This window comes from Notolepis coatsorum (assembly GCF_963971535.1).
Source record: "Notolepis coatsorum genome assembly, chromosome: 6".
NCBI lineage: Eukaryota > Metazoa > Chordata > Actinopteri > Aulopiformes > Paralepididae > Notolepis > Notolepis coatsorum.
The window spans coordinates 122,918,420-122,933,632 of record NC_140170.1 but is presented as its reverse complement, the minus strand read 5'-3'; the positions used below and the strand labels follow the sequence as shown (position 1 = coordinate 122,933,632).

Sequence of the window (15,213 nt, the reverse complement as noted above, 5' to 3'; positions counted from 1 at the left end):
GAGAGCTGGGCTCGAACCCAGCATCTCCTGCGTTAATGGCGAGCGCTTTGCCCACTGCACCACTTAGCCGCACTGTTTCGTGCATGTTGACTGGAAGCAACTCATTGACGACCACTGTGTTATTTAGATCTATTGCTATTATATTTTATATGTTTTATGCACTCGCAAATACGTTTCCTCCATTCGATACAACCTTGGCCCAGAAGGGCATCAGCAGAAGGCGCTGTTGGCCCTGAAAGAGTTAACCACCCGTAGGTCTAATTTCAAGTCTAGGGGGGGACGTGCTTTTGCGGTTGCAGCCCCTGACCTCTGGAACAGCATCCCCATGTCCATTAAATCTGCCCCCTCCATCGAGTCTTTTAAATCGAAACTCAAAACCCACCTATATCGCCTGGCCTTCCCTGATTCACTTTGACTCTTGCCTTGCTTGTTGACCTGTTTTTCTGTTTTCCTTTGTCTATCCGTTCAGGGACGTTGCAATGGGGGGTGCGGGGGCTGCAGCACCCCCTCTCAATTATTGCAAAAAAAAAAAAAAAAAAAAAAATTATGACAGTATTTATATATTTGTATATACTGTAACTGTATAACTGTAAAACTGTATATTATAAGTTTATCCTGCTCAAAGCACTTCACCATTTTAATATTGTGTGTATTGAGCCGTACTGTATTGTAGCCATTCTCCAATCTGTTAAATAAAGTTTTCATTCATTCATTACACTACTGTATGTACACAATCATACGTGTAAAACCGAGTAGATTTTCGAGTGATGACAGACTGTCACAGACTGATTGAATGACAGGTGAAACAACTAATTGTATTCACCTCCCGTCTCCCGCCCTTCCCACGCGCCACGAACCACTGAGCTACTGTGATACAGTGCTTGCGCAGTCAGTCGATTTTAGCAAGTAGTCAGACTTTGCCAGCACAGAATGTCTCACTCGCAGAAAAGAAAAATATCAGATTTATTTTCGAAACGTCCCGCGGGTCCCAGTGACAGTCCCACTAAATCTGATAAACGTCAGAGAGAGACAGAGACGACAGGTTCAGCCTCAGCATCAGGTATTGAAGAGTTAACTGAGTCTGTTCCCCTAAACCCCCCCTCGGGCGCCAGGGGCTTCCACTGAGGGGAATAGGGATGATAATTGAGTGTCCCTGTCCTTTACAGTTAGCTAGCTAGGATATCGGAAAATAACGTGAGACCTAGTTAGATAGCTAATGTTAGCTGGAGAGTTTTAACTATCTCACCCATTAATTAAGGCTATACCATTACTAAACAGTGGCTTTTATGCTCTACTTACCACTGTATTTCTTTATTTTATCCTCCTCATCTTATTTCTGCTCCAGATCGATAAATCCTCTTAATTTAGCTTGTTTATTATACTAATGTTAGCTAGCAAAGTGCGCGAAAGCCACAAGGGACACATATTAAAATACCAATTGCACAAACATTTCAATATCAGGATTGAGAACATGAAAGCAGTGAGGTAAGTGTGTCTTCTTGAAGTTGTTCTGAATCTGCAGTGCACCCGGCTTCTCAGTCTGTCGTCGTTGCACTTCCAAATTGCAATCAGCACTGGAGTTGTCAACAGTAATCCTCATGGAAGCCAACGGAAGCCAGGCCTCCCTATGAAAATATGAATTAATATCAAATATGAAATATGAAGAAAAAAAAATTATATATTTTTTTTATATAATTTACAATAATAATAAAAAATATTTCATCTGTGTTATAATTTTTTATTTATTTTTTTAATGTCTCCCTCTTCTCCTTCTCACTCTCTCTAACACACTGTGCCTACTGCAGCAGAGGAGACTGGAGAGGAGGGAGTCGGGATGTCCTTCTCCAGCGTCCCATGTTAAACCAATACTAGCCAATCCGATTCGAGCAATCGAGCTGACTAAAGCCCTGCCCACACCTTAAAACGGGGCTTTGAGCAGAATAATTCGTTTTGAGTCTACATACTGGGATTACTGGAGTGGCATCTAACGTGAATCACGTGACAACGGCTGAACCATAGGTGACGTCATCCCCTCGCGGGATTGATTGATTGATTGTTTGAAAATTGTATTAACAGCAGGCACATTCAGACTAATCCTGTATTCTATTATCAAACATTTAGCACTTTATTAGCCACTTAGTTTTAGCCGGCGGGACATTTATTGAGGACCAGCAGCACAGCACACCACTGTGGATATTATCTATCTGTCCAGGAGGAGCAAGGAGGACCAGTTTATTGACCAGGTAAGATGCAGTTTCTACAGTAGCTTGCATGCTAAGCTAGAGCTACTAATGTAATGTTATGGCTAGCTTGGATGCTAACTGAGTGATTGATTGATTGATTGATTGATTGATTGATTGATTGATTGATTGATTGATTGATTGATTGATTGATTGATTGATTGATTGATTGATTGATTGATTGATTGATTGATTGATTGAAAAGTTTATTAACAGATTGCAGAATGGGTACAGTACAGTACAGCTCAATACATACAATTGTTAAGGGGATGCAGACCAGAGAAAGACTTTCGTCTTGTTTACATCAGGGTCCCCCATGTTCAATTCATCATAACATATATGACATACATGACATACAGATAGACAGTACTGCTACATCTATACATTTATGACATATCAGATTTTGCAAATACAGTACTGTTTGTGATACAAAAGTGTCCAGAAAAAGAGTGTATCTACATTTGACGTAGAAACTGTACATTGGAGGAGGTTGGGTGCGTGGGGTGGGGTTGGGTGGGTGGGTGGGGGCTGTACATTGGAGGTGGGGGGGGGGGGGGGGTTGGGTAGGGGACACACACACATTGTACACTGTACATTGGAATATTGACAAAGCCATGGCTGAGTTGTCCTTACAGTAGAGGAGTGAAGTGTCATGTTTATTAGTCACATCCCTGTGAAGGAGGAGTGAAGTGTCATGTTGCATGATGCTAGTAGTACAGTAACTAGTATATTGGTGCGTCCTAGGGTTAAATGCTACAGTATGCTAACTATTTGGAAAAATAACTGTTCAAAACTGTTCTCTTGGCTTTGTTTTGTTCATAGTAGTAACGCTGCAGAGCCATACTGTACATGGTGACTGCTTGGTTTGACTGGCAATGGCCGCTGAGCCATACTGTACATGGTGACTGCTTGGTTTGACTGGCAGTGGCCGCCGAGCCATACTGTACATGGTGACTGCTTGGCTTAAGTAAAAAAATATATATATATATATATTAATATTAATAACCTTTTTTTTTTATAACTTTTTTTTTTGGCATCCCCTATTATTTTACTCACGCGACGCCACTGGTTGTCAAGGGTTGCTTCTTGAAGCAGTCAAAATTAGCTCCTTGGCTACACCTACAATGGTTGTCAATCATTTCGACATCAGCTTTGACCGGTTCAGAAGAACCCACATTGAACTTGAGAGGTTATGTATCCTTTATTCCTTCCGCGCCGACAAATTATAGTCCCCTGTGTAACTACTGTAACCAGAGTGCTACGGACTGGTTTAAATTTGCATCAGCTTGCGCCAATATACATACATATTAGTCATATACATACATTTAGTCATTTAGGGCAGGGGCACAATGGGGGGACATACATTTAGTCTTTATCCAAAGCAACAAGTCATCAGGAAGGGCACAACTCTATCAGCTGAGTAACAATGTTCATCAAAGTGTTGAGTGCTACAGTGTAGGTTAGTATATTAGGACAAGTGCATGATGACAGTAAGGTTAATTAGGGTTATATTTTTATATAAAAAAAATATATATTATAAAAAAATGTAACTTGGGTGGCATCTCAGGGGCATCTGAGATTTCAGGATGCCCCAGTGGTAAAATCTCCCCTGATAGTATGTGACCCGACCAGGAAATATCAAAGCTGATCGTCTTACAAGGTGTAAACATAAGAGCTTAGATTGAATTGAGACTCCAGGGTCTGGATTTAGCACTGTAGTGCTTGCTCATCTGACCCTGTAATAACCTAAACTGATGATTGATGCTGCAGCCTTACACTTACCTGCTTTCTGAATAACATATGCCCAAGTGCCCTGCTTTCACAAAACCCAGACTGACGAATTAATTTAATGTTTTTCATTATTTTGCTTTTATGGTTATCCATCCACTCCTCAAGTATTCTATTACACATTTCCTTTTCTCAGAAAAGAAAGTAAAGTCAGTTGGAAATAAAACTGGGCTTCAATGGCAGACAGCATCTAAAAGAAGAGGGACATAGGACCCAGTGCAATACTACTATAGGAAGTCATTATACTAGAGGCAAGAGTGCAATACTACTATAGGAAGTCATTATATGTACTGTACTAGAGGCACCCAATGCAGGAGTGTGTACAGAAATGCTTCAACACACCACCCAGATAGCAAAAGATGTTAATTCAATGTTGAGTTATGGTCAAAATGCTTGATTTTTGGTTAAGGTCGACGATTGATGGTGGATCAACCATTAACCGATGAACCACTTGGCCAATGTTGAAAACATGTCATTGAATCAATATTGTTTTGTGGTTGCATTTTAATGATTGAAATGCCAATATCTAATAAATGTTGAATCAACGTATGCTGCTCAACGTATGCTGTCGTCATTGTGTCTCATCACCCAGACTGCACTGCACTTGTGCTGCGCCGCCTCCCAGAATGCACCTGTGCGGCAGCTTCCTGGCTGCTACCTCATGTCTCTCTGCATCGTTAAGACTGGTGAGTACTGCATGGCAATAATGTCGATTATGTTGTATGTTGTATGTATGCTTTCGATTGCAAACGCCAGCGGAGTAGTGCCGTGTTCGTTTTTACATGGTAGAGAATATTATATTAACCGTTATTCATGCCTGCTAGCTGAAGCTAATTTAGCTAGTAGCGTTAGCAGTTAGCTATGATGAATGTTTCCACCTGTTGCATATACTGTTTAGGGATGCACGATAAGGCCGATATCAGCAATTATGACGTCATCCCGATAAACTCGATAACGTTATTGATAGCTCCGATAACATATAATAAATTTTTTGGTTAAAAGAAATCCGGTGTGGGTGGATTTGGATGAAGGGCGCTTGTTTTTATTATAGCCTCCTCCCGTTTTGCCAGTACTGTGGTAAAACTGATAGCGTGTGGTTTAGGAACAGGGAGTTTTTCACAAATCGAGTGCTCTCTTTCTTGGCTGTGACGTAGTCACGTTACATTCGGAGACAGACAGTCGATCTGCCAATTACGTCCCACGGCTTGCACCCACCTCTTCTTCTTACCACCAATCAGAAGCTCTCGTTCGTTTATTTACTTCCGGATTGTCAGCCATTACTCTACTCGGAGCTAACGTTATCTCCCCGCCAGCCACATTGACAAGTACCAGCGCTTATACATTACTGGCAAATGTCTTGTTGCACTCGACTTTAGTAAAATAGACCCAGACTTTTGAACATTTCGTTCTCTCCGCCATTATGAGAGCAGAGCTGTCTGTACTGAGTCGGCAGCGCAGCACCCGTGTGAGTGAGTGTGTGTGTGTGTGTGTGTGTGAGTGAGTGTGTGTGTGTGTGGGAGGGAGCCTGCTCGCAGCAGGCAGAGACAGAGGCAGGAGAGATAATAGACAACGGCCAACAAGATTAGTTTGCGACGTTTAAATTCCTCTAAAAAAACCTCCATAATTTCTCGAGTACCGATAGCAGTACCGATGACGTCGGAGCTTATAAATACTAAAAAAAAAAAAAAAAAAAAATTGATTAAAAAAATATATATATATATATATATATATATATATATATATATATACAGTTAAAAAAATATTATAATACAATAAATATCGGTTATCGGTATCGGCTTGAGGAGCATAAATTTATCGGTATCGGTGTCAAAAAATCAATATCGTGCATCCCTAATACTGTTATACATTTTATGTAGGCTAACGTCAGTAACGTTTCAAAATGTGGCTTATGATGTATTCTTTAACAGGATACACTGGCACAATCAGTTAGCTTAGCATTGCTGCTACCTTGCTTGCTAAAAAGTCATGGTAAACCAGGGTGCAGGCATACAGGCCGGGCCTGTCTCTCTCCCTCCCTCCCTAATGTGTTTGTGCTTAAAACAGTGATGACCGCATGTTCTCAGAGCATTTTCAGAGCACTGTTAAACTGTTAAATTGTCATTTTAAAACTAATATAAGAAATTAATGTATATAGTGGTATATTTATGAGGGAAAAAAAATATTTGCAACAACTTTTAACATTTATACAGGTAGGTTATTGATAACTAATTCTGCTATGAGTGTCATATTACAGTGACATTCATACAGTATCCTTTGATTTCACATAATTTAATTATTATTTCACAATAAAATACTGTAATCAAAATCCTCTGTAATATCACATCAGATTTTGTAATCTCACAATAACATAGCAATATTTCACATTTAATTATTATTTCACAATAATAGTAATCAAAATCGAAAGGTCCATTTGCATATTATTGGTATCTAGGGACATCTATGGACCTCAGGGAATGTATTCACATTGTCAGAAATATTGTGTCTATTACTAGGCTTGCTTAAATTGTGATGAAACAAATGAGAATATGAATTATGATGTTTCTTTGCATCTTTGACAGTGAATAACACCATGCTAATAATGACCAAACATTAAAAACTGCCACTGATCTCGTTCAGTCCCCTCTTGAGGTCATGTGTAAAAAAAAATCGAAGGAAATTAATAAAGGGAAGATGATTAAACTGAAGGTTCTGTAGATGCAGTACTGAATTCTCCCATCCGGACCAATGCAATTTGAAATATTATTATAGAATATGATGCTTATAAATGACCTTATTATAGCCAATTCGCACATTTATATATATATATTATCTTTCAAATGCCTGAGTTCAATTTGGATTTAGTATCACCAGGCATGCATAAGAACAGATAATAATCTACTGTAATCTACTGTACTTAAAAATTTTCCCCACAGTGCAACCGGTTTGAAACTAATTTCAGATCTAATTGTTTCTCCCACTTTGGCCTCCTGACAGACACCGATGCCCTTCAAAAGATCCAAGATGCCCTGGGTCAGAGAGGACGGACCATCCTGCAGTTCTGCCAGAAACTGGACAACCCGGAGATCAGGGAAGTTCTGGCCAGATATGATCCAGAGGCTTCGAAGAAGACTCCTTATGGTGTACTTCAAGGAGCCTACGGAGAAACTGCTGCTCGGAGTTGATGTAAGTTTTATTTATTTAAATATTAAAATATTTGAAATGCTAAACGAGTGATTACAAACCCTACAAACACTGTGATAGACCCTCTAAACACTGTGATAGACCCGACAAACACTGTAAACACTGTGATAGATCTATCACAGTGTTTAGAGGGTCTATCACAGTGTTTAGAGGGTCTATCAGTGTTTAGAGGGTCTATCACAGTGTTTGTAGGGTCTATCACAGTGTTTGTAGGGTCTATTACAGTGTTTAGAGGGTCTATCACACCCTCTAAACACTGATAGACCCTCTAAACACTGGGACAGACCCTCTAAACACTGTGACAGACCCTCTAAACACTGATAGACCCTCTAAACACTATGATAGACCCTCTAAACACTCTGATAGATCACACCCTCTAAACACTGATAGACCCTCTAAACACTGTGACAGACCCTTTAAACACTGTATCAGACCCTCTAAACACTGTGACAGACCCTCTAAACACTGTGACAGACCCTCTAAACACTGATAGACCCTCTAAACACTGTGACAGACCCTCTAAACACTGATAGACCCTATAAACACTGTGACAGACCCTCTAAACACTGTGATAGACCCTACAAACACTGTGATAGACCCGACAAACACTGTGATAGACCCTCTAAACACTGTGATAGATCTATCACAGTGTTTGTCGGGTCTATCACAGTGTTTAGAGGGTCTATCAGTGTTTAGAGGGTCTATCAGTGTTTGTCGGGTCTATCACAGTGTTTGTCGGGTCTATCACAGTCTTTAGAGGGTCTATCAGTGTTTAGAGGGTCTGTCACAGTGTTTAGAGGGTCTATCACAGTGTTTAGAGGGTCTATCAGTGTTTAGAGGGTCTATTACAGTGTTTAGAGGGTCTATCACACCCTCTAAATACTGATAGATCTATCAGTGTTTAGAGGTGTCACAGTGTTTGTCGGGTCTGTCACAGTGTTTAGAGGGTCTGTCACAGTGTTTAGAGGGTCTGTCACAGTGTTTAGAGGGTCTAGCAGTGTTTAGAGGGTGTGATAGACCCTCTAAACACTGTGATAGATCTAGAAGTGCATGGATACACATTGTATTGCCTAGATGGTGTCAGGCTAGGCGATTGCTTAATTCTCTTTCCTGTCCAGGTACATATATTTTTTCGTTAAACACTGGACTGCAGATATGTTAATTGTCATTTTCTCTCTGCTCTTTCCAGAGACCCATGATGAGGCCAAAAAACGAGAGACCAAGTACACCTCAACTATGTGTCCAACCTCTGAAATTGAATCTGAGGACGAAGGAGATCTCCGCCCAGAAAAGAAGATCCAGGTACAGTGTTCACTTTGTTAAAGGGACAACTCTCCCTAGGGTGTTGTAAATAATTGCACTGCTGTTGTAGTTGCAAGTAGTGCTAAAAGGATAACACACAGTGGCCTGAGGGCCTATGTACAGTATTCAGACTTTAGCCTTGACTAATAAACGTAGTATCATAACTACATTTATTACATGTGTGTATATATATACTTTTTTTTAGGCCAAATCAGCAGTATGTGCACACGGACTCTGATGACCACTCGAGTGGCGACGCCAAAGCACCTGATGTGGGTTTCCCAGGTATTGATGCAATGCATTTATTTTATATAGGCACTTTGGAAATGATCACTGCTACAGATAATAATAATAATAATAATAATAATAATAATAATAATAATAATAATAATAATAATAATAATAATAATAATAATAATAATAATAATAATAATAATAATAATAATAATAATAATAATAATAATAATAATAATAATAATAATAATAATAATAATAATAATAATAATAATAATAATAATAATAATAATAATAAACAGTTAAACAAATTAGTCTGACCATGTACCGACAAATTGAGCATTTTAATTTGATTGGACTTCTGCATTTCTTGCAGTTATTCTATAGCTGGCCCAAAATATATACATTGTGAATAACATGCCAACTAAAATATGTTGTAGGACAGACTCCAAAATCGAGCCGGTCTCGTAAGGCGCTAAGATCCGTCAACCCTCCAGTTGTTGGCCAAGAGCCTACAATGAATGGTATGTTGCTATGCATGTTAAAATGCCAACTAGATGACTGTTTAAACATGATTTGTAGCATCTTCAATTCTCACCCTGGCTTACCTTTTTTAGATTATTTGGATGGTGGCATGATCTACAGCTATTTAGATTTGTTGCAGACTCCTGATCCAAATAACAGTAAGTGAACCCATATCTGTGTTCTTGTGAGGAGCTTGCTGGCAGGTCGCTGGCATCATGCATGCAACAGAATACATGTTTACAATGTGCATGCCAGCCCACTACAAAAATTCAAAGCCTTCACAACTTGCAAGCAATGTCACAATAAAAATGTGTAGTTGTACATAATGCTTTTATATTGAGCACAATTTCCACCATGTTTGAGTCGCAACTTATTTTACATTCCCCCTTTGTAGATCTGGTTACTAGCAACTACCGGCAATCGCTAACTCAACATAATGGTGAGTTATCAAGCAATCTCATAACATAATATTCTGGCATGTTTAAAATATCTGTATTGTCTCGCATTGTCTTTGATATTTTTATTAAAGTAGTATTTGGCAGTGCACGTGAAATCAGCTGAATGGAAATCAAACATTTTCTCACATATCTCGCATATTACAATAGCGTCATTTGCTAATAACTTTGTGTATTTCCTACTGTGTTTCAGCCGAGATGCCAGGATTTGATATTGTTCAGTATCACCAGCAGCAGCAGGCCTCACATGTCCAGCAGCTGCAAGATCGACAAAGTGCAAGTAGTGGTATGATACTGTACTCTTTCAGTAACAGTGTTTTGAGAGACGGGGATACAACTCCTTACACCCCTTCCTGACATAGAGCGACGCGAGCGAGCGAGAAAAAGTGATTAAAATGTATTCGTTTCAATCAGACTATCCTGACCTGCCGCGAGCGACAGTGAACTGAGCAGCGATGTCGTTCACCCCTCAAATATTCGCTCGCTGTGTCTCTAGTTGAGCGATTACGCGGCCGAGTCCCGCCCCTAAACACTTTTTATTGGTCGAGAATCCAGGTAACACACACTCGGACACGCGCTGCGTCATATCAGGACAGTGTCGTGTGCGATTTCGTCTCCAGTTCGCTCGCTTGCTGCCTGTCAGGAACCGGTGTTAGTGATTATGACATGTATGTTAATTTGACTGACAAGTCAGATTTTGTATTTTTAAATATAATGATTTGTTTCTACAGGGATGTCGGGATGCAGCTCGGGGCAATACTACAGTCCCCCTGGTCTCTCACAACATGCACAAAATGGTATGCAATTTTAGAGGGAACTACCACCAGTTTGATCCAATGCAGTCAAACTAGTGAAATATATAACTATGATTTTGTTTCTACAGCGATGTCAGGACACAGCTCAGGGCAATCTGGTGTTTCACAGCGTAGACAGATGGCCGGCGATGACGGGCAGCTTCTGAAAGGCAAGTCTATTGGACATGATGTAATTCCTCGTGTGATTTGCTGCTTATTTTTATTTCTCACTTAATGATTTTAACTCTTCTTCTGAAGACCTTACCATCCAGAAGAATAATTCAATGCTGGCTGAATTACTTGTCGTGGTGAAGGATCTATCGAGAGATGTGCAGTTCATCAAGACCGAGTTGGCTGAGGGCAACATATCTGGTGGGACCAGGGGACACGGGGTGGCCACCACAACCACTATGCTCCCCTTCCAGCTGCCAATCGCCAGTGAACAAGACTTCAATGAGGCAGAATCATTACTGATGGAGCAATCAGTCCGTCAAAAGATGGTAATTTATTGAACTGCATTCATTTATCAAATGTAGATCGTTTCAGTGTGGTCTTGTTCAGGGGAAAAATGTGTTTAGCACTTTCTAGTTCAAAACGTGTTAGAGCTTGTATATCTGCTATTTATGAAACGTTTTGAAATTGTTCAAATATACCGTTTACATATGGACAGGAGGGTTAATGTGGTTAAACCTAATGACTGGCATGGGCTGGAATATCAGTGCATGCATAAAGTGTGTGTATAAACAAGTTGGTTGCTCTGTGTTCATAAAATAAACGTTATGCTGTTTCTAACGCAGGGCCTTCATTTTTTTCTCTCTGATTTAGATTTCTCGCCTGGCTTTGGTAGGAGGCACCAATTCAGAGAACCTGATCAGACTGATGTTGAAAACTGCTATGACCAACGCCCTGGCCAGTGGGTTCAACTGGGCTGGAAAGAAAGACAAGCGTTGTTCAGAAAGCAAGAAGCCATTCAAGCACACCACACTACAAGCCTGCATGTTTGGTGAGCTTCCTCCCCTGCAAACTACTTCATAGGTTAAGTTTAGGTAGTGAGGTGGTGATGCTGGTGATGCTGGTGATTCAGAATATAATTATGCTGTTGCAAAAACTTTAAAAAAAAGTGTTATGTTGGAATAAAGTGATGAAAGTGCAACCTATAAGAAATGGACAACGTAATTGAGCTTTAGAGGTGCATGGATACACATTGTATTGCCTAGATGGTGTCAGGCTAGGCGATTGCTTAATTCTCTTTCCTGTCCAGTCTAACTGGATGCTGACTGTAGCTTGTTACTGTAGACCTACAGAGTGAGTAATTGAGTGATTAAAAAAAATCGCACTCGTGTGAAGTGAGGGGTGCTCTTATCATCGTACATCATCTCACCCACCTCTCTTCCTCCCTTTTTTATTTTTGTGTCTATCAGCTGCTGCTCGACACTTTGACCCCAAGCTGACCGACCAGGACTACAGCGAAACTGTCAAGAAGTGGCTTCGTTATGCGCCAGACCGGGAGGGAGGCATCTCAAGGAACCAAAGTGACCCAAACTTAAGTCAAGCGAACCAGAGTCAAACTTAGGGTACCCCAGCACAGCACAGCACACACTGTTTCCCTGGTTCATACAGTACAAGGAATTACCCTGATGGACACTGTTCTTCCATTGACGGCATCTACTTGAATGACATGCTGCTTCAGCCTGTTCTTGGAACCGAAGTGACCCAAACTTAATTGTCAAGCGAACCAGAGTCAAACTTGGGGTACCCCAGCACACTGTTTCCCTGGTTCATACAGTACAAGGAATTACCCTGGACACTGTTCTTCCATGGACGGCATCTACTTGAATGACATGCTGCTTCAGCCTGTTCTTGCAGTGTTTATTTTTTTAATTTTTAATTTTAACCTTTATTTACCCAGGGTAGGTTCGCTGAGCACAGATGCTCTTTTTCAGCTACGCCCTGCTTCACATTCACAGAGTTCCATTCACACCTGGGAGCTGCCCAGGCCTAACAAAATTCATAGTTGGTTTCAGGTTGCCGACCGACCCTGCTGATTTAGGTGCGACCCAATATATTTTATGAGTTTTTAGAAAAAATTATAAAAAAAAAAAAAAAAACGTTTTTTTTTTTTTTTTTTTTTTTTTTTTAATAAAGTTTCATAGAAATCTTAGTCAAACATTTAGTATTATGGATATTAAACATGCTGGCAGAGTACATGCATCCATGTTGTTGTGAACATTTGAATTAAATAAAGAAATTCCCTATCCATAGTCGCCGTGGGAAAGAATAAAATAAAAAAATAAAATTCAATAAATTCCCTACTTACCCATGGCCAAACTGACAACCAACCTGAAACCAACTATTAATTTTGTTAGGCCCCAGTACAACCACAGTCTGACACTGTTGGCCACTGAGCAACTCCACTGGAGCAGTTGGGGGTTTAGTGCCTTGCTCAAGGGCACTTCAGCGGTTGGTGTTAAGGGTATGGGAGAGAGTTATATGGGAGAGAGTTATAGAAACATTAGGGGTGTAACAGTACACAAAATCCACGGTTCGGTACGTACCTCGGTTTTGAAGACACGGTTCGGTATTATTTTCGGTAATATATTTTATTTAACTGTATTAAACAATATAAAACGAATTGGCCATAATTGACTGAGCAAACTAATGCTTACTGCTGTAACCTACTAATAACACTTAAGTAAATCTGAAGATTATTATATAGCAGATGCCTTGGAGGATAAGTCGTGGACAACTGTAGATCATCTAAGCTCCACTGTGTTTAAATTCAAATCCTATGCCATTGTTATTTAACCCTTGTGTCTGAAAACTAAAGTATTATACTCTTATTAGGGGACTAAATTGAAAAACTCCATAAAAAGATTATGTTGAAATAATTTCCCACTTTCTTTTCCATAAATATTTTATTCAACTTCAGCCCTGATCATAACCATTTTTTATATTATTTTTGTAATGAAATACTCCCACTTTTCTGAAAAGAGTTGTTAAATATGACAAAAAAAATAATATGTGGTGGTTATGATCGGGCTGAAGTGGAATAAACAATTTATGAAGAGTAAAAAAAAAAATACAAGATAATTAAAAGATTATGCCACATATTATGTTGGCTCATCACTGCAAAGTTATCAAACAAATACGAATCTGATCAGACACAAGGGTTAAGTTGTTGTTCCCTTTCTAATTTCCTCAAACATCTAGTCTAGTTAATGTGATCAATATTATTTGACAATTGATGCTTTTTGTTGGACATTTCAGTCAGTAGTGAGCTCATACTTTGAGCTCATAAATTTATAGTTAAAATGATTGAGACAACGCAATCTTGTCTTCGTTGTGCATGAATGCGTGTGCTCACCACACACAATATGTGTGTCACTATTCTGGCAGTGGCTATATTGTTAATGAAAGCCTGTTATAAGGTCTGTTATTTGTTTTTTGTAAAAAGTTTTAGTCACTGGAAGTTCTGATACCCTAGAAAAAAAAGATTTTCATATTAAAGCCATGTTGTCATTTTTGTTCACACATTTTTGGAAATATGGTCATATAAGAATTTTATTATTATTTATTTAACAATAGTGTGTTTAACAGCTGGAAAAAAACATGTAATGTTATGATGTATACATATCAACAGCAATATTTTAATGTAAAATGTACATTAATCAGTATTGATTCCTTAACTTTACAAGTTACAAGTAGATGTACAAGTTACAAATGTACAAGTAGAGTACCATTTAGATTATGGTTGAATAAACATTGATGTCTAACATTGATTCAATATAAAATCAACTAAAATGTGCATGTAGATTACCATTTAGATTATGGTTGAATAAACATTGATGTCTAACATTGATTCAATATAAAATCAACTAAAATGTGCATGTAGATTACCATTTAGATGATGGTTGAATCAACATTGATATAGTATCAGCTATGGTTGACACCTAACGTTGATTCAACGTGTAAGTCATAGACAACGATCTGTATAATTTAGATGTCAGGCTTCAACATAGATTCAATATTTCTGCCGAACCCTATTTCAACGTTGATTCACCCTTTTTTTGCTATCTGGGCACTCACTTCCACTGCTATATAGTCTCACTGGTCTAGTGCAGCCAGCTTGGTCAGCCTTCTCACAATACCAGACTTGTGACACATGAAGTGTCTTTGTGTGGCATTTTCTGCAACAATGGAAAACAAATACGCGGCCACACCAACCACCAAGAATCCACTCTGCAGAAAGTCTGTATACAAAAAATAATAAAGCACATAAATGGCACAAAGTAAAGACACTCATGTATTGTAAGTGCTGAAGCAGTACTGTTTGCTGTCAGCAGGTGCCATGGTTACATTATTGCTTTAAGCTAATGTAAAATTAATATTTTATCCATGTACATTGTTGCTAGTAAATGTAAATCTGAAATCACAATTTCACTAAAGCCGTACATATTTCTGTATACTGTATGTACAAATAGTTTAATCAAGACTTTCTTTCTTCATTATATTGCATTATTGCAACTACAAAACACATCTATACAACCAATTGAAACTTCTAGTGAACTGTTCAGCACACAATTACTTAATTTGCCTTGTCAAATCTCCGACCTGCAAGCTTCCTTGCCAGCCTAACAAAGCATTGAGTTTGCAATGAGCAGCAGATGCAGACTA

The 15,213-nt window shown here is 39.1% G+C and overlaps 1 protein-coding gene across 1 annotated transcript in view; it reads left to right on the top strand.

Annotated features, from left to right (window-relative positions):
• Positions 1-5,352: 5,352 nt before the first annotated feature.
• LOC311229658 (uncharacterized protein) overlaps positions 5,353-15,213 on the top strand; it is a gene marked incomplete at its 3' end in the record, with an annotated part of 39,883 nt that continues 30,022 nt past the window's right edge. Inside the window, exons 1-4 of the mRNA XM_084315735.1 lie at positions 5,353-5,493; positions 7,023-7,211; positions 8,419-8,531; positions 8,737-8,816. Of these exons, the coding sequence (XP_084171861.1) occupies positions 5,449-5,493; positions 7,023-7,211; positions 8,419-8,531; positions 8,737-8,816 (427 nt within the window). The 5' untranslated portion in view covers positions 5,353-5,448. The remainder of the gene's footprint in view (positions 5,494-7,022; positions 7,212-8,418; positions 8,532-8,736; positions 8,817-15,213) is intronic.